Source organism: Dermacentor variabilis, chromosome 3, assembly GCF_050947875.1.
Source record: "Dermacentor variabilis isolate Ectoservices chromosome 3, ASM5094787v1, whole genome shotgun sequence".
NCBI classification, from domain to species: domain Eukaryota; kingdom Metazoa; phylum Arthropoda; class Arachnida; order Ixodida; family Ixodidae; genus Dermacentor; species Dermacentor variabilis.
The window spans coordinates 136,510,852-136,538,695 of record NC_134570.1 but is presented as its reverse complement, the minus strand read 5'-3'; the positions used below and the strand labels follow the sequence as shown (position 1 = coordinate 136,538,695).

At 46.0% G+C, this 27,844-nt stretch overlaps 1 protein-coding gene across 1 annotated transcript in view; it reads left to right on the top strand.

Moving 5' to 3' along the window:
• Window positions 1-3,873: 3,873 nt before the first annotated feature.
• Window positions 3,874-27,844, top strand: part of LOC142574213 (uncharacterized) — a 59,871-nt gene continuing 35,900 nt past the window's right edge. The window contains exons 1-3 of the mRNA XM_075683362.1: window positions 3,874-3,915; window positions 9,287-9,382; window positions 18,494-18,583. Of these exons, the coding sequence (XP_075539477.1) occupies window positions 9,319-9,382; window positions 18,494-18,583 (154 nt within the window). The 5' untranslated portion in view covers window positions 3,874-3,915; window positions 9,287-9,318. The remainder of the gene's footprint in view (window positions 3,916-9,286; window positions 9,383-18,493; window positions 18,584-27,844) is intronic.

Below are 27,844 nucleotides of genomic sequence, written 5' to 3'. Positions count from 1 at the left end.
AGCTAATTATCCGTGTATGACAACGCCATTAAGCCTGAAACTTCTTTGGATGCAGTGAGTCAGCGCGCATCGAACAGAAACAATTAATATATCGCTTCCTATAATAAAATGTCAGAAGTGGCCAGACGTGACAACGGAATTCAGTTACAGAGGGAACGACAACATGCTCGCAGCTTCGCTGTACTTCTGATAGCGGACGCAAGCACAGAATGGCAATATTTCTTAATTGGCCTAATGCAATATATATGGGCTGAAATGCGTGTACGTTATTTGAACAGCTCACTTATTTGGAATGCGTGTAGCGCAATCTAACAAAAGTGGTTTATTGGTGAAATCATTTGAGATTTCCGAAACTGACGACATCGCACGGCCTTTCGAACGTCTAAGTTGAATATTTATTCCAGCAGAAATGACGTTGGCATTGGCGCCTGTACCGAAGATGACGTAGTTGGATTTCGCATAGTGCTTACTCGATCGATAGAAGTTTTTTCTCCGCGTAGTGTAGCCGGTAGCGGAGACTCGATGGCCGACCGCATCATGCCAACTGCTCGAGACGATGGGCGCGCAGCATGGATGCATCACCGACTATCCTCATTTCTGAGCACCGCTATCGGAAGATGTTGGCTGTAACAGACTGCACCGGCACTGAAGAGTGGTTGCACTATGACGAACAAGAACACTTATCTAATTTATTTCGAACTTAGTCCTTGCCAATGTGTTGTTCATAAGAGAAGACTATGACCCGAGTGCAGTTAATAAATAAAGAAGAGTAAATCACGTGTCTGTGTGCCAGTATGTGTGTACCGCAATCTGCGAAAAGTGGTTTAGTGATGAAATCATTTGAGATTTTGTAAGCCGACCCCGTCGCAAGGCCTTTTGAACTTCTAAGTTGAATTATTCTTGCAAGAGAAATGACGTTGACGTTAACGCCCGTACCGAAGATGACGTCTAACTTACATTGTAAAGTAACTGGCTTCCATCTCCACGTACGCGAATTTCTTGCGGGTCGTCTTCACGCATGTGCAGATTTTTTAAGGGCTGACAGCTGAGCCAAACAGCATTCAAGATTGGCCACATCAGTCGACAGCGAGCTATCATAGACTGTGTGCGCTCTTTACGAGCAAACAAGATGATGACATGCAATAATATACCGCCACTCCGGGTGTACTTAAGGTCTTTTCCATCAGCTGTTCTTTATTCTATTTTTATTCCGTCTTTATCAAAAGCTTCTCAGCATAACCTGTCCTCTCGTATACGCTGATGTCTCCCTTATTTAGAAAGCAAGCGTAACTCTTGCGTATATGCAAGCAACATAATCCGCTTATGTACTTTTGTGCGTATACATCATCAATGGCAGCAAAATTCGCTGACAAACACTGCAAATTTTCCTCGTACAAAAATTATTGCGTGCTACTGTATAACAATACAGAGGCAGGCACACCAACCACCTCCCACCAGGGGTTGCTTAGGCATGACAATCAATTGAAATTTGTGTTGATCTCTGCTAGTTTCGAAGCTGAGGAACACATTTCATAACTTCCTCCAACTTTCAAGGTACAGGGATTGTGTACTCATAACTACGACGCACTCGTAGGTTACCTGAGACAAAGCATCCCTTTCTTTTAGGTGTCAGGATTTCGCTGTATTTACGTTGAGAAACGATTGGGATTCAACTTTACGTGCCATTGCAAGGGCCACATCGCGGCTAGAGTACGTATGGCACCGTCGCAGAAGCACGCGCCTGCCCAACCCAAAGTTACAATCACTAGTAACCACTACGGACGGCCACTTGGCTAACAGCTGCTATTTACAATTGGAGTCCAGCTAATTGTCCACAACTATGCCGCAAGTGCATCTGCTATCTCAATAACCATACCGTTCTAGAGGAGCAACTATGGGTGCTAGACAGCTATTGGCTTGAGACAGGTCACACTGAAAGTGTGGTATAGTAATTATATGCAAAAAAAAACACACATCATACTATTTGAATGAGTCCGTCATTATGTCTTCATTATGAATCAAACGCTTTCGCGTAATTAATGAAAGCTTTATATAACGGTTAGTTATATTTCGCACATTTCTCTATCACCTGATTGATAGTGTGAATATGGTCGATTGTTGAGTAGCCTTTACGGAACCCTGCCTGGTCCTTTGGTTGACAGAAGTCTAAGTTCCTGATTCTATTTGCGATTACCTTAGTAAATACATATTAGGAAGCGGACAGTAAGCTGATCGGTCTATAAATTTTCATGTCTTTGGCGACCCCTTTCTTATGGATTAGGATTATGTTAGCGTTCTTCCAAGATTCCGGTACGCTCGAGGTCATGTGGCATAGGGTATACAGGATGGCCAGTTCTTCTAGAACAATCTGCCCACCATTCTTCAACAAATCTGCTGTTACCTGATCCTTCCCAGCTCCCTTCGCCCTTTGCATAGCTCTCAAGGCTTTCTTTACTTCTTTCGGCGTTAGTTGTGGAATTTTGAATTCCTCTAGACTATTCTCTCTTCCATTAGTCGTGGGTGCCGCTGGTACTGTATAAATCTCTATAGAACTCCTCTGCCACTTGAACTATCTCATCCATAACACACATACACACACACACACACACACACACACACACACACACACACACACACACACATATGTGTGTATATATATATATATATATATATATATATATATATATATATATATATATATATATATATACACACATATGTGTGTGTGTGTTTGTAGTCATAGCTTCTTAGCCTGTAGTGTCCAGACAGGTGCAAACATTTATATAAAAGCCTCAGTGCCCTTCCACTCTGTGAAGAAGGATGAGCAGAGAAATTAAGCTGTGTATGCTAGCCGCTTAATGGCCAACTGCTCCTCTGCCACGGGTCGGCCCGGCATTTATCTATCTTCGTTATCTGCTCAGGTATGGGGAGTGCTTAACGCCCACGCCACCTGCGCCGCGTGGCGGCCCGACATTGCAATATCTTCGGGAGTTTTTTCTACACGCGCATACGATAGTGGCGAAAGTAGCCCTTAACCGCTTCGCTGTAAAACTTGTGAGCTTACAGGCAATACAGGAGCTGTGCATTTTCTATGGCTTCAACTTATTCAACGCGAATGAAGGTAGCATACACGGGAAAACACAATGTAAGGCAAGACGTGTTGAATCGCTGGACATAGTGCGGCACATTCGCGTGGCGCCGCTACCAGAAATGTCTTTATTTGGGTGTGCTGCAGCAATATAAAATGAATATCGATTCTACCTTCCGACAGAAGATACGCACCACACATATAGTTAAACTGTACGCAAAATGTTGCCTGTCAAAAACTTGAGTGACGCTGGATAACAGACACTGCGTGAAAATGGCTCGCGTACTGGTTAGGGACCTGTTATGATTCTTAAATGCATGCAAGCGTGAGCTGATCCGTGAAGACATCTAACTTCATTAAACCCAAAGATTTTTTTTATTTGTCCTTTCCAAGGGCTCTAAAATCTATAGACGAGAGCTATATGATTAATTTAGCAATGTAGCATACAGAATGTGATTCTAATTGGTGCTTCCTCTTGAAAACGCTCGCCGAAATGTGTGGAACAGTGACGTTCTCGAAATGTTATTAAGTGGCGGCCAGGATAGCTTGGCTCATAGCAAATGAAAATGTCGCGGATCATAATTAAACAGTTGTGTAGAACCGCTGAACACATGGTATACCTATTCCTAATGCACTTGAAATGTCATAAAAATAATCTACACGATGATGTATGCTCGTGACGTGTACTGCTTTCCATGACAGTGCATGGGTTTGTCGAAGCAAATTCTTCGACCTTCCCATGAAATAGTTCAGTCATTAGTGAGGCATGATTTGCAAGTGAGGCATTATTTGCTTGGCTACTTAGTTAATCTCGCCTCTCACGACCGGTAAGTACCTTCCGTTTCAAAAAAAGAAAACCTAGGCTGCAGTAAGAAGTACCTTTCTTTGCATTCCACCAATTATTCTACATGCCTTGCTTAAAGAATGCCTCTTTCCTTTTTGCTGTTAGCAGAACACAGCCGCTTGAGCTATTCATGCGAGAATTAGTGTAGAACGCCACGCAGGCAAGCAACGAAATATTTACCGTATCGGTGGAGTATTAACAAAGTGCATGTGAAACTACACTCCAGTGCGTTCTCTTGGCGTGCGAACAAACGGCTATGGAGACAGCACCGTCATTAGTTCCAGGAACCCAGCCTTTTCCGGAAGGCTAGAGCTTGGCTTTCATAGATAAAGACGTGTCCGACGATTCATCATTATCATCATCATCATCAGCCTGGTTACGCCCACTGCAGGGCAAAGGCCTCTCCCATACTTCTCCAACTACGCCGGTCATGCGCTAAATGTGGCCATGTTTTCCCTGCAAACTTCTTAATCTCATCCGCCCACCTAACGTTTTGCCGCCCCTGCTACGTTTCCCTTCTCTTGGAATCCAGTCCGTAACTCTTAATTACTGTCGGTTAACTTCCCTCCTTACTACATGTCCTGCCCATGCCCCCCATTTCTTTTTCTTGATTTCAACTAAGACGTCATTAACTCGTGTTTCTTCCCTCATCCAATCTGCTCGCTTCTTATACCTTAACGTTACACCCATCACTCTTCTTTCCTTAGCTCGTTGCGTCGTCCTCAATTTAAGTAGAACCCTGCTCGTAAGCCTCCAGGTTTCTCCCCGTAAGTGATTACTGATAAGACACAGCTGTTATACACTTTTCTATTGAGGGATAATAGGAACTTGGCGTTCATGATCTGAGAATGCCTGCCAAACGCACCCCAGCCCATTCTCGTTCTTCTGCATATTTCAGTCTGATGATCAGGATCCCTGGTCACTACCTGCGCTAAGTAGATGCATTCTCTTACCACTTCCAATGCCTCGCAACCTATCGTAAACTAGTGTTCTCTTCCGCGACTGTTAAACGTTACCTTAGTTTTCTTCAAATTAATTTTAGACCAACCCTTCTGCTTTTCCTATGGAGGTCAGTGAGCAGGCATTCTAATTGGTCCCCTGAGTTACTAAGTAAGGCAAGATCATCGTCGAATCGTAGGTTACTAAGGTATTCTCCATTAACTCTTATCCGCAATCCTAAGCAATCCAGGTCTCTGAATACCTCCTGTACACACGCTGTGAGTAGCATTGGAGCGATCCTATCTCCCTGGCTGATGCCTTTCCTTATTGCGATTTTGTTGATCTCTTTATGGAGGACTACGGTGGCTGTGGAGCCACTATAGATATCTTTCAGTATTTTTACATAGGGCCCGTCTACACCCGGATTCCGTAATGCCTCCATGACTGCTGAGGTTTCGACTGAATCGAAGGATTTCTGGTAATCAATGAAAGCTATATATAAGGGTTGTTTATATTCCGCACATTTCTCTATCACCTGATTGTTAGTGTGATTGGGGTCTATTGTTGAGTAGCCTTTACGAATTCCTGCCTGGTCCTTTCGCTGACAGATGTCAAAGGTGTTCCTGATTCTATTTGCGGTTACCTTAGTAAATACTTTGTAGGCAACGGCCAGCAAGCTGATCGGTCTATAATTTTTCATGTCTTGAGCGTCCCCTTCCTTATTGATTAGGATTATGCTGGCGCACTTCCAAGATTGCGGTGCGCTTGAGGTCAAGACGCATTGCGTTCACAGGGTAGCCAGTTTTTCTAGACCAATATTTCCCCCATCCTTCAACAAGTTTCCTGTTACCTGATCCTCCCTAGCTGTCTTCCCCCTTTGCATAGCTCATAAGGCTTTCTTTACTTCTTCCGGCTTTAATTGTCGGATGTCAAGTTCCTCTATACTATTCTCTCTTCCATTATCGTCGTGGGTGCCACTGGTACTGCATGCATCTCTATAGAACTCCTCAACCACTCCAACTATCTCATCCTTATTAGTAATGATATTGCCGGCTTTAACGCTTTGCGCATACATCTGATTCTTGCCTATTCGTAGTTTCTTCTTCACTGCTTTTAGGCTTCTTCCGTTTCTAAAAGCATGTTCAATTCTATCCGTATTATACTTCTTTATGTGAGCTTTTTTACGCTTGTTGATTAACTTTGAAAATTCTGCCATTTCTATTCTAGCTGTAGGGTTAGATGCGTTAGAGGCCCGACGAGGAAGGCGGCAGAGGGTGCAGCAGAAGCCAGGCATGTCCGAACACTGTTCAATGGGTTCGATCACGCAGTTAACGGGGGATGCGCGCTCGGCGACGTGGTATGGCAATTCATGCTTGGCCAGTCGTTTCGAAGAGAGCGCAGATGCAGCGGAAGAAAAGGAAAGCCACACACGCGCTCCAGGAAAAAAGTGAGTGCGGATGTGGTGTCACCGCAAGTATTGTTCTTGCGTTCTTCGTCATTGGAAGTAAAGGCTGGTGCGAGATCACGGCACATATCAGCATGTCATGCCGTGGCAGAAATTGGCCCAAATGTAGATGCATCCGTGCTTTCAATGATTACGAGAAATCATTTGATTAAGTCGAAACCTCATCATTCATGGAGGCATTACGTAATCAGGATATAGACGATCCGTAACTAAAGATATTGAAAGATATTTATAGCGGCTCCGCAGCCACCGTAGTCCTCCATAAAGAAAGCAACGAAATTCCAATAAAGAAAGACGTCAGGCAGGGTTATGCGATCTCTCCCATGCTATTCACAGCGTATTTACGGGAGGTATTCAGAGACCTGGATTGGGAAGAATCATGGATAAGAGTTAATGGAGAATACCTTAGGAACTTGCGATTCGCTGATAATATTGCCTTGCTTAGTAACTCAGGGGACCAATTGCAATGCATGCTCACTGACTCGGAAAGGCAAAGCAGAGTGGTGGGTCTAAAAATTAATCTGCAGAAAACTAAAGTACTCTTTAACAGTCTCGGAAGACAACAGCAGTTTACGATAGCTAGCGAGGCACTGGAAGTGGCAGGGTAATATTTCTACTTAGGACAGGTAGTGATCGCGGATCCGTATCATGGGACTGAAATAATCAGAAGAATAAAAATGGGCTACGGTGCGTTTGCCAGGCATTCACAGATCATGAACAGTAGGTTGCCATTATCCCTCAAGAGAAAAGTGCGTAACAGCTTTGTCTTACCAGTACTCATGTGCGGGGCACGAACCTGGAGGCTTACGAAAAGGGTTCTACTTAAATTGAGGACGACGCAACGAGCTATGGAAAAAATGATGGGTGTGACGGTAAGGGATAAGAAAAGAGCAGATTGGGTGAGGGAACAAACGCGAGTTAATGACCTCTTAGTTGAAATCAAGAAAAGAAATGGGAATGGGCAGGACATGTAATGAGGAGGGAAGATAACCGATGGTCATTAAGGGGGACGGACTGCATTCCAAGGAAAGGGAAGCGTAGCAAGGAGCGGCAGATAGTTAGGTGGGCGGATGATAGTAGGAAGTTCGCAGGGACAACGCGGCCACCATTAGTACATGACCGGGATAGTTAGAGAAGTATTGGAGGGGCCTTTGCCCTGAAGTGGGCGTAACCAGGCTGATGATGTTGATGATGATACATTGGCATATTCCAAAGATAGTGCAATACTGGGTTGAGCCGCGGTGGAGGTGAAGCAGGCGTTAATCACTGCCCATACGTGGGCCGATCACAAAGATAATGCAATACCTGGCTGACCCCTGGCAGAGGTGAACCAGGCTTTAAACATTCCCCTTACGTGGGCCGATCCCGAATATCGTGAAATTGGGGGCCGACCCGCGGCGGAGGTGAACCAGAGATTATCCATCCTCCGCACGTGGGCCGGTCCTGAATATAGTGGAATACCGGGCCCACCCGTGGCGGAGATGAATCAGGCGTTTTGCACTCCCCATGCGTGCGCCGATCCCGAAGATATTTCTATGCCGGGCCTAGCCGTGGCGGACGCGCAGTTCCCCATAAGGGGGGCCTACATAGACAGCTTCGCTGGTCATCCTTCTTACCAGAGTGGAAGGGCACTGAGTCTTTTATTTTTTTAATTTCTCGGGACAATAAGGAATCAAAGAACACCAATGCGTTGGGCTTAGCTCAACTGATACACAAAAAGCGATCCTATCGCCTACAAGGGAGAAGAACTTTCCTACGGCTTACCGGCGTTTTCTTAACAATAGAACGGACAAATATTCTTATCGGCAGCCGCACCGATCACCACAAAAATACATATCATAATGTAATGGAAGCATTATATGAATCCACCTTATCAAGTTTTCACAGGGAAGTTCTTATGGACTACTTCCCCCAGGATCGTGTTCGGGTGTTAACTACCACCATAAGGATTGGCTTTAGCTTCGTCGTCTTCTTCTATACAGCTGGCTTGTAGTCGCACCTATGCGCTACCGCGCCAAACGCACTCATGGCGCTGCTCGCGCGCTCGTCGTTGTCATTAATTAAGTAATTAATTAAGATACACGAAGACGTAAGCAACTTTACAGCAAATTACAGCGAAGCAGTTAAGTGCTAATTCCCTCAGGATTGTGTGCGTGTGAGCGCTTGACCATGATATTCTATGCCTAACCAACTCCCCGAAAAGTCGGTACGAAAGTCGGAAAAGAGCCCCAAAAGCTGACAGGCGTTTCCGAACGCTCATGTTATGGGAAGCACCATCTAATGACGTATCGGGTGTCCCACCTGTCTTGTGCTCAAGATGAGACCGAAGGGAGACTATCGGCCTTTGTCAGCGCCCATAGAATTCAATCAGTAGATTTCGCTTAACGTGGAGTATCTTGCTTTGCTCAGACCAGCGCATGAACCGTGATGTGGTACGCACGCAGCTACTTGGGATTAACGCTATTTGCGCACATAGCACTCACGCCATCCTGGGCCCTGCGGCGCGATCGATTGATCGGAGCGTGACAGTCCATTCTCACTGCTTCGTCACTTTTTGCAGTCATGTGCACTGCGCGTCTCTGGTGACCTCATCACATTCACGTCGATATCCATGCAGAATCATGGCGGTGGTGACGGCGCCAATGGCAACGGTGCGATTGATAGTACTTCGAAGGGCCTTGCGGCGACTGTGAAGCACTTGGTTACAAACTGCGACAAAAGTTTCAAATAGAGGCTTCCGACGCATCAAATGCAGCGCTACAGCCGCATTCACTCGCATGTGAAAGGGGGAAGGAACTGACGCAGCACAGATTATCTCCATAATTTGGGCTTTCACGAGCGTTTTGGACAGCACTGATAAATTAGGTTGTCTACTTTGTGATAAAGATATCTTCAGCGTTTTTTGCAAACTAAATACAGCGTAGCCTGATGACACATAACTTTTCTCCAGGTACTGATACATCTTACGCTTCAAAAGAGTCGATGGCTCATTTATACACCTTCGGTATTCTTTCCCTTCTGCGGACAGCATATACGCACAGAACCGGTAAGCTCTTATTCACACATATGTTCACACATAGATGCAAGATGTACTTTATCCCCCGTATATCCTGAGAATTCCGCCTTAATTGATTACATTTTATAAGTTCACTTTTGTTCACTAAAGTGTTCATAGAAAAGTAGAGAGATTGAGTGATTTTTTGGGTCTCAACTGTAGTTATGCAAAAGTGACCTGATGCCAGATTAAACACCAATATATCTTACATTGGCATGCATGCTTGTTTTTAAAGAAAATGTTCTCAGTCACTACAATGAAATTGACATGAAACTAGGATATATAGTCTTGTTAGCTGGTAGGAGGAGTGTGGTTTTAGAGTAATGTTTTAGAAACCTTTAAGGACGAGGAGTGTAAACGATGTAAAATACTCCGAGGCGAACTATATTCGTCGAGAAAAAGAAAAAAAAAGAGGTTTGCGGCAAGTTGTTGAGTATAAGGGCGAAGCTTCGGATAGAAAACTGGAAGTACGCTATACTTCAAGCCCCTTAAGGCTTCATTTGGAATTTGTAAACATCGTTTTCGTCAGCTGTAAAAAAAATAACTTGACAGTCACTTTAGCGTACGCGAAAGAGAGTGAAGGCGCAAGCCCGCTCACTCAAATGACATTCATTTAATTACTTGGTATTCTCATCTGAATCCGTCGTTACTTCTTGTTACTCGTTTTCTCTCACCAAAGCTCGTTTGTTCGAGTGCCTTAATTGACGTTGCATTAATTAACTTTGCCTTATTTAACACCAAAGGTCATGTGTTTGTAGTGCATTGATTAAGTTGATTATAATTACCTCGGCTTTAATTAACTTCGCCTTAACACCGAACGTCGTGAGTTCGACTTCCACAAAATCTCGAGAGTTCAACTCTCACCAAAAGTCGTGAGTTTGAGTACCTTTCTTTTGGCATGATGAGCAGCATTGGAGCCAGCTGTGAAAGACGACGACGACAAATGCGCGAGCAGTGGCACGAGCACGTGCCTGCGCGAGGCAAGCTCAAGCGACTTTCTGTACCGCACGCGGCGTTTTCTGGACCGTCCGGTGTATGAGCCACTTAAGAATTTTGCCTTACTAGGCGTGCATGAAATTTCGCTTACACTACCTGTTTGATACCACTGCAGCTGAGCACCTTGCATCTGTGTGTGCTCTGACCATGCTTTCAAGGAAAAGCGGGTCGCTAGCCGAACATCTTTTCCTTCTCGTGTGTTTCTTGCATAATTCAGCCAACAGCACTTAACGCCTGTCCAATAAGCGTTAGTAGTTAAAATTTAGTCGTAACCTTTGTACCCAATATCGAAACTCAGCAACAAAAAATATTTTCGGGTGTATTGCCTGTAGGCAATACTCGCCTACACAGGGCAGATTTAATGTAACCATTTCAAAAATAATATCAAAGCAAACAAAGCAAAGTCAGTTTTAATAAGCAAGTCGGGAATTTATCTACCGGATTTTGTTTCTATATGACCTAATGAATGTTGTGGACTTCGTAATACAATGACAAGCTTCGATAATCTCGAGATCCCCTGCCTAAATTCGGTAGATTTACATAGTTGAAATACGTAGCTTCATGGAATCTTATGTTTGCAGTTGTTTTGCCAAAGGCCTATGCTAATTTTTCTCTCTTCGAGGTGGCCTAACACTCTGCAATTTGAATAAATTTGACTAATAAAATCTTGGCGCATTATGTCTATTTTCTGTTCCTCTTTTCTGTTATTATGCTTGGCTAAGCTGCCTTTTGTTTCGTTTGGTAAGATAGATAACTTGTCTAAAAGGGTCGTACCCATTACTTGGACATTTATGTGGACTACATCCGAGCATCGACCCGCCCCACGCTTCGGCAGCGCAGAATTTGGGATGACTTCGGCGTATTTCGTTTATAGCTTTGTAAATAAGGTTTTTCGTGGTATGACGTTGGCGCCGCCGTTTATGAGGCAGCCACTCTGTTAAGGCTTTCTTAGTTTTAAGCGCAATAAGGCGTCTCCGTGTTCCCGTCTAGGGAGCCCTCTCTGCAACCAAAAGGGAATCGGGTTAACAGTCCCGAACCCGGCTACGGAGATCGGTCCTTCGCGACCCAGTGCAGGAAAGCAATCCAGCTCGGAGACGTAGATGGGAGCCCCGAGAAGAGTTTTCTTTTCTCTGTAAGGAGATCGAGTCCCTAGAATAGGTTCACCCCGAGATAGGGACGGCGGATCCGTAAAGCAGTGCGGCTCTTGCGCTGTCCGGTGCGCTCCTGTCGGCCCTTGATTTCCGAGTGAGCGAGTGTGGTTTTCGGGCCGGACCATACCCACATCCGCAGCAGGTCTCCAAGGTGAACAGCCTATAGTCGGTAAGCCAATGTAGACAAGAGAAGTCGGCAAAACGGATCCGTAACCTTGGAAAAAGGATTGGCTCTGAGGGTTGAGCCAGGGCTGGGGCAGCACGCGCGCTACACTGAAGGAAGCAGCGTGTCTTTAGCCCTGTCTGAAAAGACTGGGTAATCCGTGGAAATTCTTTCGTGATTGGGATAGGGGCTTGCAATTGCTCACCTTGAACGAGTAATTCTCAGTAAGCGCGAGTCGTAAGCTCGCATTGATTGCGTCCCTGCCCTTTGTACACATCGCCCGTCGCTATTACCGATTGAACGATTACATTAAAACATGAATATATGATTACATGATTATAACATGTTTTACAACTGGTGTCAATAACGAATAATGCAGTGTCAATTACAATATTATATGTAGTGTCAATTACAATATTATGTAGTGTCAATTACAATAGTATATCGGGCACCTGCGGGGCTGGAAATCCTGCGAGCTACACTTAGAAAACGATAACTCTTTATAGTTGCCACGTCGCTGTTGGTCGACGATTTGAAGGTTGCTTTCACGACCGCGTGATTATGAGCGCATTACTGATTACTCGCCGACTGTTATATGCACGGGCCCTATACCATGCCTTCTTTGGAAAAATGAAATAAAAAGATGCTTATTAGCCACCAGCGATTGGGCCAAAGCCATCGCAGGGGACGGACTCGCAGAACGAGCGGCTCTCCCCGAGAACAGCGCTGGAGAGCTTGACCCACTTGAAAGCGCTGGAAGGGATGGTCCACTATAGTGTTCCTCTTCGCTACAATTATCCCCGCGAACGAAAAGGGAGCCGTCCTGCGACCTAACTGCTCCTCACTATGGGTGGATTATAGTACGGCTTGCGTTGTTCGACGTTTACGATGCCTCGTCCAAAACGGCGCATGTCCGAACACGGTTCAATGGGTTCGATCACGTTGTTAACAGGGAATGAGCGCTTGGCGATATTTTATGGCACTTCATGCTGGGCCAGTCGTTTCGAAGAGAGCCCAGTTGCAGCGGAAGGAAAGGAAAGCCACACAAGTGCTCCAGGAAAAATGTGAGTGCGGATGTGGTGTCACCGCAAGTATTGTTCTAGCGCTCTTGGTCATTGGAGGTAAAGGCTCGTGCAAAATCACGGCACATATCAGCATGTCATGCCGTGGCAGAAATTGGCGCACATTCAGATGCACCCATCTGGAACGGTTGAATTGTGTCGTTGGTGTGCGGCGGGTGCCTGCCGTACTGCAATAGAAAGGGTGAAAGGTGGGTGGTGCTATGAGTAGCGGTGCTGTGCGCAACGGTGAGGTGCGCATAGGTTACGGAGAGGCAGAAATACCTCCCAATTTGTGTGGTTGGAGGCGACATACATTTCAAGCATGTTGCTGAGCGTACAGTTGAAGCGTTCTGCAAGGTAATTTTTTTAAGGATAGTAGGCCGCAATTTTGCGATGAACTACGTGGTAGCCTTTAAGAATGGCTTCATCTAAATCGGATAAGAAAACACGTCCGCGACCACTTAGCAGTTTCTCGGGTAGTCCATCACGCAGGATGAATTGAAGAAGCAAAAACGAGGCAAAATCGCACGCTGTAGTTGCTAGCAGGGTGGCAGTTGGGGCCTAGGCACGAAGTCGGCAGAACGGAGTGGCATACTTGAAGAGAATGGTTGGGCCCTCCCAACGGCTTGAGCTTAGCTGAGTGGTGCAGCCGCCAGTACTTGTTGGGGCGGCGCAACAACGTCAACGTAGCTTAGTGGTGCAGCAGCAAGAAGATGTTGGCTCTGGTCTGGCAAGACCTCGGCGATTTCCTGCGCGATTTTTGTAAAGCGGTGAATGAGGCTAGTTCATGACTGTATTGCGCTTAGCATTACACTGACGGAAAAACTACTTGACGAACATAAAGGAACATGACTAGCACATACATGGTGCGAACTACTAACTCGTTTATTACTGTTATTGAGCTAGCTCAAAAAAAGGTGATGTAGGGGGGGGGGTGAAATATAGTATGTGACAAGGTGACGACATGTGATGATGCGCTGGGCCCGAACAGTAATGTTCACTTGTACCCATTGACCCAGGCAAACTCGACGTCAGCTTCGATGAGCATGGTCGACGGAGCGCTTACACATTTTTCTTTTTCCTTTGCTATCGCGAATGCTTCCCAAGATCTCGCTCTGTTTTCGTTTTTGCTGTGCCAGTGGCTTTGATGTTTTCTAGTAGCGGAGATCATTTGCAATGTTCGCTAGTTTCTAGGTGCTGTCAGGAGCTGGCACGTGTATTTGCACTCGCGTAATCTCTCCTGTAAGACAGCGTCCGGTTTGCCGAATATGCACTTTCGCGCTATCTAGTAATGTGGTAAACCACGCAACTGGCGCATTCCACGTACTTTTTGACGTGGTGAGCCTGAAAGATTGTAGCACTTGGTTGTATCTACCTTGGTACCTGCGTTCTCCCTTCTTGCACATACCTTTTAGTTTTTGCGGAACAAAGAACAGAACTTGGACGTCATCACGTTGGGCTCTCTTTCTACAGCGAAGCTGTAAATGACTAGGATCTAAGAATTTTTGCGTCCGTCTATCGAGTCGCATCGACAGAGAAAATAAAAGGTCATAGTTTATTCATCAATTGTTGTGCCGTGTTTTCTTCTGATGTATTCATCGCCATTGCTACGTTATCAGCAGTTTCACTTAGGACTTGCTATGGGTAGGACGCCCAGTTCGCTCTAAAGAAGAACGCGCCCTCCAAGAGCGCCGACGTGAATAACAGCACGTATGGCCGCGAAAGCGATGGGAAGTCGCTCAGCGGTTGACAGGCCGGGGCCATCGAGTAGCTGTTCTTTTACCGACGGAGTACAGAGGGCTTGGGCAAGGTGGCTTTGGCCTGGCGTCGGCGGCAACAGCATCGGCGGCAACAGCAGCGAAAATTCGCGGCCAGGACTTACGGAGTCGCCATCTGTCGGAAGCCACTCTCTTGGTTAGTGTCAGGGATAACGCTACACGCTCCACATAAATTTGTATGTCAGCGCACAATAAAAATACCACGCTGGACATTTCTGTAAGCACTCTCGAAACGACAGCTTTTCTTGACTGTCAAAAATATAATCTTGGGTAAATAGACAGCGCAGAATTGTTTAAGGACGCTAGCTCTTTAGCGAATACATTCCGTGAACGCCCTCAGCGCGCGGTCGCCGCGATGGAGTCCTCCGAACTGGTTTCTTGCGTGAAAAGTAGGCAGTCGCTGCGAGAAAATTATGTGAAATATGCTCTTATAGTAGGCTCTCTGTATAACAAGATGGATCACAGCAGGCCTCAATGCAGCGGTCATCGGGTTCGCTGCGACAGACTGCGATTCTGGATACATGTGCGGTCACAATGATTTGCGTCCGTTGCGAGCACGTTTTGGCACCGTGCCGAGTGCTTTAGGCCACAGAATATGAGCATTTGCGTGGGCGCCATCAGAGCTGTTTAAAATTATTTCGTTCTAACTAGAGACTTTGACGCCTACGGCAACTTGTGATGTGCCGTTGCGACTATTCAACCTCTTCTTTTATCTCTAATTTCTTTGACTTTTCAATATCATTGTTTCTCTAGTTTCACCCCACTGAATGTTTATCCACCTTCTCAGCGAGTAATTTCCCGCTCCTTTTTCTTAATCCAGTATACATTCATTTTTTGGGGCTGAGACAAACATGAGCATATGCCATACCTTTTTACAGTGTGCTTCTTACCGTTCCAATTACATCCCAGTGAACAATGCCAATATCTAGAATCAACAACTTCATAGATCAAGCCTCATGACATTAGCCGGGCAATGCGCACGGGCGAGCGTCTGAGGGTGAGCGTTCTGCACGAAAATTGATGGTGTAACCACTGATTGTTGGACCCACAATCTTTGCTGTTATTTCAAGCAAAGTTAATTATGTTACTCGAACCCACGATCTCTGGTGGGAGTCGTACCCTCGATCAGCGGTGGAACCAAAATTGAATGGCAGAAAATTGATGGTGCCACCATCGATGGTCGGACCCATGAAATTTTGTGGGAATGCAGGTGAAATGAAATAAGACAGAGGTAACTAGAAAAAAGTTAATAAAGGCACGCGAACCCACGGCCATTGCTTGGAGAAAAAAATAGCAAGTAAAACGCAGTCAAATAAGGATGTCGAGTAACTCAATGATTGTCTTGTGAGCGCGCAGGCTCTCGTCTTCATACTCGTTAGTGCACGCTAAAGTTACTGTGAACTTTTCTTTTTTTTAAGTTCAAGATTCATTTCTCAAAAAATAAAAAGATTGGTAAAGAAAAGGAATTCCTTTTCTGATATTTCTAGTTTTCTCACTTTCTTTTGTTCGTGTCTTTCATTCCTGGGGAGGTATTCTGTAAGAGTCCACCTAGTGGACAAGTCCGTTTCTTCTGCTGAAGTTCTAATTGGCTGCGCTGGGCTGCGCATCCGCTCCAGCGAGGCGCCATAGCCAATGAGATCTTCAGCGACAGAAGTAATGGATATGTCCCCTAGGTGAACTCTTACAGGATACCTCCCCTGGTCTTGCAAACAAATGATTCTTTAAGACCTCCCTGTGTAAACCGCCAGACATACGTCCGCACCACTTGGCTTATCAACACATGAGCAGAAGCTCCACACGTGCGCGCGCGGGTGCGCAGGTTTGGCTGTTCTGCGACAGGAATTTGCAGTCAGGTATAGTTCTTATGTTATGCTGCTAAGATTTACCAGCGATAGTGGCACCAATATGTTAGTCCCCGCTCGTCCGGCAATCGTCTATTGAGCGTCGCTTCATGACTGCACCACTCGTGGTTGCGAGAGTGTATAAAGTAGCATTCTACTGATATATAGGTACGTGAGACAAGCGGCAAGGTTGCGGCTCACTGCGGCCCGTAACGCTACGCGGTTTGTGCTGCGCCAGCCGGATCGCCATTTCCTCCTAATTTCGACGCGTGCGCCATCGGCTGCTCTCATCGGAGCATGCGCAGAACGATCCCGAACCAGGGCGCCACATTTAACAGGTGCCTGCAACTAGAGTGATCTCCGAGCATCGGCGAAGCAGCGTCGGCGCCCTTATAGAGCGTAGATCCTGCAGCTAGCATCGGTATTGTCCTTCGTAACCGAGCGAATAAGCAGCGCAGCGTGGGACGAAAGATGGCAATAGCGAAGAAAGCGCTAGGAAGAGGAGGGTATGGATCAGCGTGAGAAGAAGCGTGTAGTGCCGCGTCGACGATGGCTACGAGATAACACCAGAGAAGTGCACGTCTTCTGCATGTAAACAAAGTGCTGCATGAGCGGTGACCTGTTTGCGGCGGCTAGATTGAATCGCGCTCACGCATCACCTCGGTGCTGCCACTGGCTATCTCCCAATTAGCCAGTCAGTCGCGCCAAACTTCGCTCCGTTTGTAACATGCCGCGCCAGACAGATTGTCCGCGCCAGCTAATATATTGGGAAAAGAAAACGCGTACAGAGCACATACTTCAGCAAACAGTGCAAAAACGGGGCACAGGAAAGGAGCATGCGACACAGGCAATATGTCGTGTGCCTGCGTTTTGTGCGCCTGTGGGCACCTGTGTCGTGCTTTCCTTTCCCGTGCCCCGTTTTTGCGCTGTTTGCTGAAGGATGTGTTTGTACCAACTAGCCCGGCTAACCACCATTTTGAACATATAGAGCTGCGCCCAAATTTAGGAATAGGTAGTATCGCAATTGCTGGTGGAATTTTTCTTCGCGCAATGCATTGCGGGTCGGCGCAGTCGGCGCGACCAACACGCGCATGGAGTAACAGTCATCGTGACGTCGGGCTCGTCGGAGCGCATCGGCCGCGTCTGCTTACGTTCGCTACGCCAGTGCGTCCACCTTTAGACGTCGCTCTCACCAATGGGACGTAGCATGTGAATGCGCGCGTGCTCACGCTTCGTCGGACTATATACGCGACTTTAGGTGGCGATAGGAGCATCCCGAATCTTCAAGCAAGAGATTTTGCAAATACTTACTAAGCTCCATGTTTTCCCCCATTTCCATGCGGTATACAAGTCACCCGCCGTGTGAGTGGTAAGCTAAATTAGGTACCTCATTTGTATTTTGTTGATAATCTAGGGTATAATTTTGTGGGATTGTGTTGCCAAGCTTCTAAGTTTGTTTTTAATTTAGGGTTTTTGCGATAAATTACTAAAGTACATGTTCCAGAGCGCCATAAGGTTGATCTACTAAAGCCGTCGAATCTATTCTGCGGTCGTGGAATGACCATACGGGCCACTGCTTTCGCCCTAAAGTATGAAGAAAATGGAATGAATAATCTGCCTCATGTGCAAGAAAGGTTAACTAAGCAAGGTTAATTATTAAATCGCCCCTTATGACGCTTTAAAAGATTCTACTAATATTTCGAAGCCGACATACACTCATTATACGCAATGTTCCCCATTATCTGTAGGGAAGTGTGTGAGGTACCCGGTTAGCAATCTGTGATTATGTGTCCAGTGCGTGTGTCATTACAGGTGTAATATGTGGCGGAATTCAACGACTACTGGCTTTGCTTTTCTATGTTCTTTAACTGGCGGTGATTTCGGGCTCTACATCTCGACAGTACGTTCTTGAGTATATTTGTGCTGGTAAAAGGAACACAGTAATTTCCAGCTTCTGAACGCACTGCAGAGCAGGGCTGCTAGTCTAGTCAGGGTTGACTGAAGCTGTGTAGCTCCTCTAGATATCACAACGCTCAAAATGTTATGACTATGATGGTATACTTCGCTCTTGGAAAGGAATCTGCTCAGACACATTACCGGTATTTCTTACAGACTGCCGGCCGTTGTGCTTTCAAGACGTGTGTCCTGCGAACAAGGACCGGGGTTTAAACACGTATATTAGTCAAGAAGTACCAGATCCAGGTGAGTGTCTGCGTCGAGCAAGAAAAGACGAAGTCAGGCATGATAATGATACACTTTGAAACTAATGGGTTTTACTAAACCCCAAAAATACCTATTTTGCCTTAATGTATCAGTTAAGCTCACCATAGGGAAAAAAAACATACCCCTATAGAGAAAGAGAGAATGCTTGAGCCTATGAAGAGCGTGTACTCTCAGACTAAAAAGCACTTCTCTCGATTTGTAGATGTCAGAATTTCACTCCGAGTGTTATCATCTGCCCATCCTGTTCATAGAATTGAACAGCACACACTTTATTTGATTGGTATAAACTAAGTTGCTGAGGCACTTCCAAAAGGAACAAGGGCAGGATAAGAAGACATGCTTAATAATTCTCTGGTACCGCAGAGTATTTGTACAAATTTCTGTATGGTACTTCTTATTTTAGTTTCAGTCATTTGAGTACCTGTACTTAGCAGATGTTTATCAGAATTGTTTTAATAAGGAATATAGGAGATAAAGTAGGCTTTCCAATGCGGCCACAATCTGCATTTGCCTGAGGCTTCCCCATAACAGCTTCCTTACTTGTGTTAAAGAGGCCTTGAACCACCATTCGTATTGGTAAAAAATCACCGCCCAAATACTCCGTACACTCAATTAGCCAGCGAAGCTACAAAGTGCAGCCCAGATGTTTACCACTGGGTTAATCCCGACTGTTCGTTAAACTACTGCTGGGTCCTCGGTACGCAGTTGCTGCTTGCCCTCGGCTGTACAAGCCTGTTCTCGTACGGGCTGCAGCATCGGCTCGGCGTAGACGAACTCGTTCCCAGTTCTAATAATAATAATATTTGGGTTTTACGTGCCAAAACCACTTTCTGATTATGAGGCACGCCGTAGTGGAGGACTCCGGAAATTTCGACCACCTGGGGTTCTTTAACGTGCGCCTAAATCTAAGCACACGGGTGTTTTCGCATTTCGCCCCCATCGAAATGCGACCGCCGTGGCCGGGATTCGATCCCGCGACCTCGTGCTCAGCAGCCCAACACCATAGCCACTGAGCAACCGCGGCGGGTCGTTCCCAGTTCTGCTCGCGGCGTTGCTGATGGAAAACTGCCCGCTCCTAAGGAGCACCTAGGCGCGTGCCCTACCCATTTCGTAGCCAGAGAGAAGCTGCTGCGCGCGCGCTTGGCTACGACGGAGAGTAACGAAGTCACTACTGGTGCAGCTAATCCAGCACTACATTGACAACTCAAAACCTTTTCATTCCGTTCCGTGACGTCATGTTACCTGGCCCCACAGCCATAGAATCTAATGTGGATGCTGACGAGTAGGTAACAGTAATTTTGATGTCACCACTTTCATCATGCCAGCCTTGTCAATGAAAATTTTCTGCCAGGTAGCGTGACGTCATGGATCATTGTAAGCAGGCCGCGTGCTATGTAGGTGGTGTTGGCTAATGGCGCACCTCTCTTTCTCTCTTTTTTTGCGCATGCGCATGGGGTTGCACCAAAGTTGTTTTCGCCGTACAAGCGACGACCGGATGGATGAATGGGCTAGTCATATACAGAATCCGCTTTTTAAAAAACGCTTTCCACGGAGAGCATGCGCTGCTGTGAAGATCTCAGCCAAAATATGCAGTTGTGCTCTGTGCGTGGAGCTCAAAAACTGCCTGCTACTTTTTCTCAAGCATTATATTTTAAATAGAGGCCTCCTCCGCTCCCGTTTTCAAGCTGTCGGCGACTTATATACGTCATCATATGCAGTAATCTTATGCATAGACGGCTATTAGCTATTAGCTGAAATAAATCAAGAAGGTGCTTGAGATCGATGAGCTTCATGGTGCTGTTACTGTGTGTATTATTTGACACAGTTTAGTAAACAGGATTAACTAAGCGAAAATATTCGCTGAGAATTTCAATAAAAATTGCCCCCTAACGGAAGAATCCGACTATTGTGTGCTGACGCTCGATCATGTCTTCCCACCGTCGTAGTGATACTTTGGCCACACTGCTTATCGTTGTAGCCATTGGGTCTCGCTAATTTTGACTGGTATTGAACGTTAAACTAGCCTGTAATCGCACTAAACTTATGATGTGGTTACAATTATGCTACGCCTGCTATACTTCACGAGAAATTGCGGTTTGCACCTACAAGAGCCGTGCGCCAGTGCGCGCTCACTTGCGGTCGATTACTTATACGCTTGAGTTCCACAACGGGCTCTGTGTCTGTAGGCGTTTAAGTGTGTTGCGACACCACGGACCCTTGCACATGGGGGTAGGAACCTCCCGCAAGCCAAGTGTGGCGTAGTTGTATCCGGGCAAAAGCGGGGTCGGGAGCTTGAGCCAGTGCCGGGTGTTAGGACCTTTATGGCCTTTGGCGGACGTACCACACGTAGATGGTACCCGCTTCATGTCGGTGGTACCCGCGGACTGACCAGCCTGGGGACAATCGGTATAGCTGCCTTTTCCTATTCTTTCCTCGTCCTATTCTTTCCTATTTTCCTAGTCTCACACTCCAGCGACCCTGGTTCGATTCCCGCCAGCCCATCTTGCAAGACGTTTATTTTATTTATGAAGTGCCTTCCGGGATTTTTCGCTCACGGCAAACGCCGCTGACGCCGACGACACCGGCTTTTCTGCGACACGAGCTCCTTAATGCTGTCGCGTTAATAGTTCAGTGCCGGGAACCCATGATTTCAGGAGGCGTGCGCCACTGCCAAGAGAGGCACTTTCTCCGCGGCCCCGCCTAGCTTCCGCAGGCGAAATTCCTTCCCTGCATTCTCCCTTACCGGAGCTCGTCGATCGCTTGACGCATACGTCACGGGTGCTGTCTTCATTCTCTTTCGCGATTTTTTGTTGCGCGGCGCACTTGCGCTGACGGTGTCGACAGCGAGCTGTTGTGTTTGTCTCGTTTCGCAGAGCGCATGATGTTACGCGCTCTGCACGAGATCACCTGACTAGAACCATAAGTCCGTGCTACGCGAAAACTGAGGCAGACACAACCGGATCACACGGCATGATGGCGAGCTGGACCAGGTAAATAATGACATAGTTTCGTTGTCTGCATGCGCGACGGCACGACGTGGGAGCAAGCAGACGAATCGGAAGTGCATTTCTCTTGCTGTGGTGCCAGGCAGAAATTTGGTTTGCGCGTTTTATTACTTATCTAAACTTTAATTCGTCTATGGAAGCAACAGTGTAGACAAATAACATATGTTCCCTTGAATATTTCTCGAAATGACGTGCCACTATAAGCGACGTCACAGCAGTGTCATGTATCTAGGCGCCCTTTTGCGATATGCGTCGACTCTCCGGCTGGGAGCGATCGGGCCCACGAGGAGAACGGCAAACGGCGTTCGGTTTGAAATTTCAGCTCTTTCCGCGGCGGATAGCGATGAAATATTTAGCAGAGACGATTGCTATAGGGCGTTGTATGCATAGCACTTGTCAGCTCAACATGGGCAGACCTGAGGGGCCCTTTAACGTGAAAACAGTTTCGAAATTTTTAGCAGAAACAAAGATCCAAAATATCATTTAGCAAGGACATTTGAAACAAGTGCCTATCAACCCTTCTCTTAAAGGGCCTTCATGGCGCACTGGTGCAACTATCACCGACATGTTATTGCACAATCTATTCTTAATGAAATACTAATGCTCATAGGGACACCAGACATTGCTATTATATTAATTGCTATATACTTAGCGACAGTTAGAGCGACAGATCTTTAGCCCTTTGTACAGCCATGTAATACCTAAAATTATCGCTGAATTTTCAGCTTCATTTGGAAATTATTGACTACACAACATCACGCGTGATGGCGATCTTTTCTCTCGTCTGGCCCTTGCGCCGTTAGACGCCAAACATTATCGTCAACACGTGCAATGTGAATCTACCTACTGTCCGGGCAGGACAAAGCCGACCTACGCTGCCGGACTGGAGCACACGAGCACCAGGGCGCATTCCCCCTCTACTGTGCTTAACACTCGAACAAAGATGCGTCTGCTGCCCTGCGTAAATGCCGCGGCCTCCGAGAGGAGCCGCAACGTTCCTTGTCGTCGTTCTCGCCGCACTGCCATAGGTGGGCAGCGCCACCTACAGTGCCCCACTCATTCCTTAAAGGGACACTAAAGCGAAACAATAAATCAGTTTAGACTAATGAAGCATTGCTTCAAAACCATGTAGGCAGTCATCTAAAAAATATAGCTTGATTATTAGATGAGAAAATGAAGGTCCAAGTATCAGTATTTCAATTCCGCGCCGTAACCCCAGCGCCGGTACGTCAGCGTGACGTCAGGGATTCCAAAGTATGTTTTCGCATTTGAGCCGCGTTGGCTCAATAAAGGTTCCCGAAACTTGCCATGTTTAATATTTGGTTCCTTTAGGACACAATCTAGTCAATCTGTACCGCTATGTATAATTAGTAGGCCCTACAAGATGCCATCAAAATCCAAGGCGTCACAGCCCCCAGGTGCGGGAATTTAAGTAGGCGTCGCCACCCGTATTTCGTTCTTGCGCTTTTTCTGACTTACCAAACGTCTGATCGTTGTAAGAGTGGTGTTTCTGGTGTTTTAGAACGGTAATTTACAGATGCAGAAGAAATCATTTTTCACTTTAGTGTCCCTTTAATGAACGACGTTGAGGGGCACAGGAAAAGTAAATATCGCACCTATCGTACCTACGCTTGGGCTGAGTGTCATTGAAAAATAGTTTCTCCAATATGTTTCTGCGAGGCACCGTACTCGTCCCAACAAGTTTTGAAACCTCAAAAAAAAAAAAACTGGTTGACAGCTCTTTTAAGTAAAAAACAATGCAGCGACAGTTACGAAATTCATTTTTGCGAAATTTTAGCGCAGCGCTATAGGTGCTTTCATTTCCCGATATACTGGCTGGCGCGGAGTCTGTCTCGTGCGGCACGTTGCAAACGGAGCGAAGTGTGTCGCATCTGCCTCGCTAATCTGAAGATCGGGAGAGCCATCGCGTGGGTGACGCGTGGGCGCATATCTCAGCTTCCGCTGCCGACGCACGTCCTAGACGACGCGCGTGACTCAGGCGTCATCTCGTAGCCATCGTCGCCGTACTGTGCTTTGCTTCTCCCCTTTCGCCATATTCTCCTCCTCCGCTTTCCGCCTCATGGTTCCGCTGCACTCTCCTCCTTCGCTTTCCTCCTCGCGTCTTTCATCTTTCGCTCTACTCGTTCTCTAGGAACGCCGACGCCGACGTTAACCGCAGCAACGGGCGCCTCAGAGCTGTACCCGAAGAAAAGATATTATGTATGTTCCTAATAAAGCAATTTCCACATATCCGGTCTTTGTAAGTTCCGAATTTTCTAGAATCTGATTTCGTCAGCATTACTAATTATTTATTTTGGCTAGCTCATCTTATGTAGACACTGCGCTCATGATTATTCTGTATATATGTATATAAATATACTCCGTGGCCAGTAGAATATATATATATATATATATATATATATATATATATATATATATATATATATATATATATATATATAAGCACAGTACGTTTGTGGAATCAGGGTGTAGACGAGCCGTATGCAAAAATACTGATAGTTATCTATAGCGGCTCCACAGCCACTGTAGTCCTCCATAAAGAAAGCAATAAAATCGCAATAAAGAAAGGCGTCAGTCAGGGAGATACGATCTCTCCAATGCTATTCACAGCGTGTTTACAGGAGGTATTCAGAGACCTGGATTGGGAAGAAATGGGGATAAGAGTTCATGGAGAATACCTTAGTAACTTGCGATTCGCTGATGATATTGCCTTGCTTAGTAACTCGGGGGACGAATTGCAATGCATGGTCCTTGACCTGGAGAGGCGAAGCAGAAGAGTGGGTCTAAAAATTAATCTGCAGAAAACTAAAGTAATATTTAACAGCCTCGGAAGAGAACAGCAGTTTACGATACGTAGCGAGGCACTGGAAGTAGTAAAGGAATACATCTACTTAGGACAGGTAGTGACGGCGAATCCGGATCATCAGACTCAAATAATAAGAAGAATAATTATGGGCTGGGGTGCGTTTGGCAGGCATTCTCAGATCATGAACAGCAGGTTGCCATTATCGGTCAAGAGAAAAGTATATAACAGCTGCGTCTTACCAGTACTCATGTATGGCGCAGAAACCTGGAGACCTACTAAGAGGGTCCTACTTAAGTTCAGGACGACGCAACGGGTTATGGAAAGAAGAATGATAGGTGCAACGTTAAGGGATAAGAAAAGAGCAGACTGGGTGAGGGAACAAACGCGAGTTAATGACATCCTAGTTGAAATCAAGAAATGGGGCATGGGCAGGACATGTAATGAGGAGGGAAGATAACCGATGGTCATTAAGGGTTACGAACTGGATTCCAAGGGAAGTGAAGCGTAGCAGAGGACGGCAGAAAGTGAGGTGGGCGGATGAGATTAAGAAGTTTGCAAGGACAACGTGGCCACAATTAGTACATGACCGGGTTAGCTGGAGAAGTATGGGAGAGGCGTTTGCCCTGCAGTGGGCGAAAACAGGCTGATGATGACATATATATATATATATATATATATATATATATATATATATATATATATATAAACATATATATATATATATATATATATATATATATATATATATATATATATATATAAGCATGCAACGTGACTGCAGTTTTTTTGTTTCAGTGTTTAAAATAATTTACGCAGATCTGGAGAACGTTTGGCTGTCGTTCCTCTCTCCAGCAGTCAGTAACAAAATTATGCAAATTAAAGGCACACGTTGGAATCTATGTGAAGGGTGGCTTTCGCTACGCGGTTAGGAACGTGCTAAAATTTCACCTATTTCATTCCTGCGTTCTTCGCATGAAGGAAACTGCCACGCGTTCATCAGCGCTCGAGCACCATGGCTATGAGATGTGACAAGTCATGTTGCCTCGTATTTGCTGGTATATTCTTATTCATTTTAAATGCGCAACCCCCTTCATGGTCAAACCCTCGTTGTTTGCTCCTGTCATAGTGTAAAAAATATCATCATCACCGGAACGCGGCATTAATCTGAAAGAAGTAGTAGGGGTTGACAAGATAGAACAATACGTTCGATTGCGGCCTAATACTAACGAAAGTAGTCATTGAAAGGTTGGAAAGATTTGCTTTGATAAGCTTATTGCGCTTTTGGTGACGTATATTTGTTCCAATGAGGATATTTAGGTATTAGATATTTTATCACTGAGTCATTCCGCAGACAAGAAAGCCTGTAGGCTAGACACATGTAAGGGCAGTAACGATAACGTCCTTGGGGCGAGCTATTCGGAAATGCAGCCAGCCAGACACCACGGTTGGGGAAGTCTAAGAGGGTTCTAAAAAAAAAACAGTAAGAAAAGGAAAGCTCCGCTTAAGAAGTGTGCCCTACAAATGACCGTTCAAGAGGGCTCTGCAGCGAGAGGGGGAGGATCAGGATTGCTCTAACGTCATGTTCTTCCAAGCTGTTTCTATTACATTTCTTCCATTAATATCCCAGAATTGGTTCGCATTTTTGGGGGGCCACACACACCACTTCGCCGCTTCCACGCCACATCACGACAACAGCGGAAATGCTCCATCTGATATCACACGCACACATTGGCTGTGCATTATTAGATCGAACAAAAGGAAAATAATTATTTCCGGTTCTACCCCTCTTTTCTATATTATTCGTGGTAATGCGCGAACGTTTTCGGGCTGCGCAAATTTCGCCTGTGTGTCATAGGATGTCACAAAGCCGCGAAACCTCACCGCGCTAAAGTGGCGTGTACGCATTCACGATGCGATAATATGCCAAAGAAAACTGACTCTCTTGCGGAATACCCAGAGAGAGCCGTGTTCCGAAAAATTTCGGAAAAGAAGCTTGGTGCTCGCCAACACTGGCTACTCGGAGGTGCGTGACGCCTCCGAGTGTTTGACACTATAACGTTGTCTAGTGCTTTCGGCACGTATATGAAAACACTACTAACTCTTCTTCGCTAAGGGTGCGTTATGGCACCCTTAGGGGCTGCACGCCGCTGATATTTTCGACCAGCCACCGCAGACTAAACGAGGGGGAGCGCACCAATCGCAGACGCCGGCGCCAGCTTCGTCATGCGATTATCTACTTTCACTGCGCGAACTCGGCCACTCTGAGATGTCCTCCACTTCTGAGTGCTCCCTGCTTCCTACAAGCTAATAAAGAAAACGAAACGAGCGCTATCTCCTGAAAACATGGAGAGCTTTTGATTTAGCAGTTAAAACAACGCTGCGGGTCACCACCTTGCGCTTGCGTCCACAGTTACGTAGATAAGACGTCAGGACATCGGAATAAATATAGATAGAAATAGATTTTTTTTTCTTTTTAGCTCAACAGACCAGGGCCCGAATACACAAAGCATTTCGTTCGTAAATGCTCTATTTGATTGGCTGATTGCCTTCGGTAATAATATGCCCTACATCACTGTTGGTTGGCACGAACGCCTTTAGTGTATGAATGTTTTGTGAATATGGGCACCGGTCCCGCAGGTCTGACTGATGCTTCGTTTAGCAGCATGAGCGAGACCTACGGTCCGCCCGCCTTTGTTCTGACTTTAAGGCGAAAGCCTTGGGTGGTACATGGGTCGAAAAAACCGATGACCGTTCTGCGTTATGGCACCAAATTCACGTGCATGCGCCAGTAGGCCATCAATTTCTTTATGAATAAAAGAGCTCCATTACCCATATTCTCGTTGAACGGACGCCATTCTAAGCAATCAGAGTGGCCACAAAAGTGTGTGCGTCAGGTTTTCACGGTATTATTCACATTTGCCAGTGAATGTACACGAGTATTTTGATGTTTTGAGGACGGTAAGTACGCCTGCGAGAACTGGAAATAAATGTGTTGTTGAAATTGAGCGCTATGGGTTTATCGAGTTTGCCTTTCTGTGTCGCTTTTATTCTGCCTGCGCTACAACAAAGTAGAAGGCGCTTTATGCTGGGTGTTTCAGGCGAACACTTTCAAAAATTTTCAACGGTTGCCTGCGAAAGATAGCACGATTCTATTACATGAGCTAATCTACTCGAAGAGGCGGACATTACTTGCTCAAAAAGGTTCAAATGCATAATCGTCTAGTTAACAAACATCGACTAATTAAGTTCTTAGCCGGTTTTCTTATGGCCACGTTGCAATTTACAGATTCTAGCCGTGGAGTTAGCTAAGCGGATCCACTTGGTAGGAATTTTCAGAGTGACACCACTTTTGCTATAATAATTCCCGAATTTTGCGGAGGAATGCCCTGGCGTTCCAGTTGCCATTGT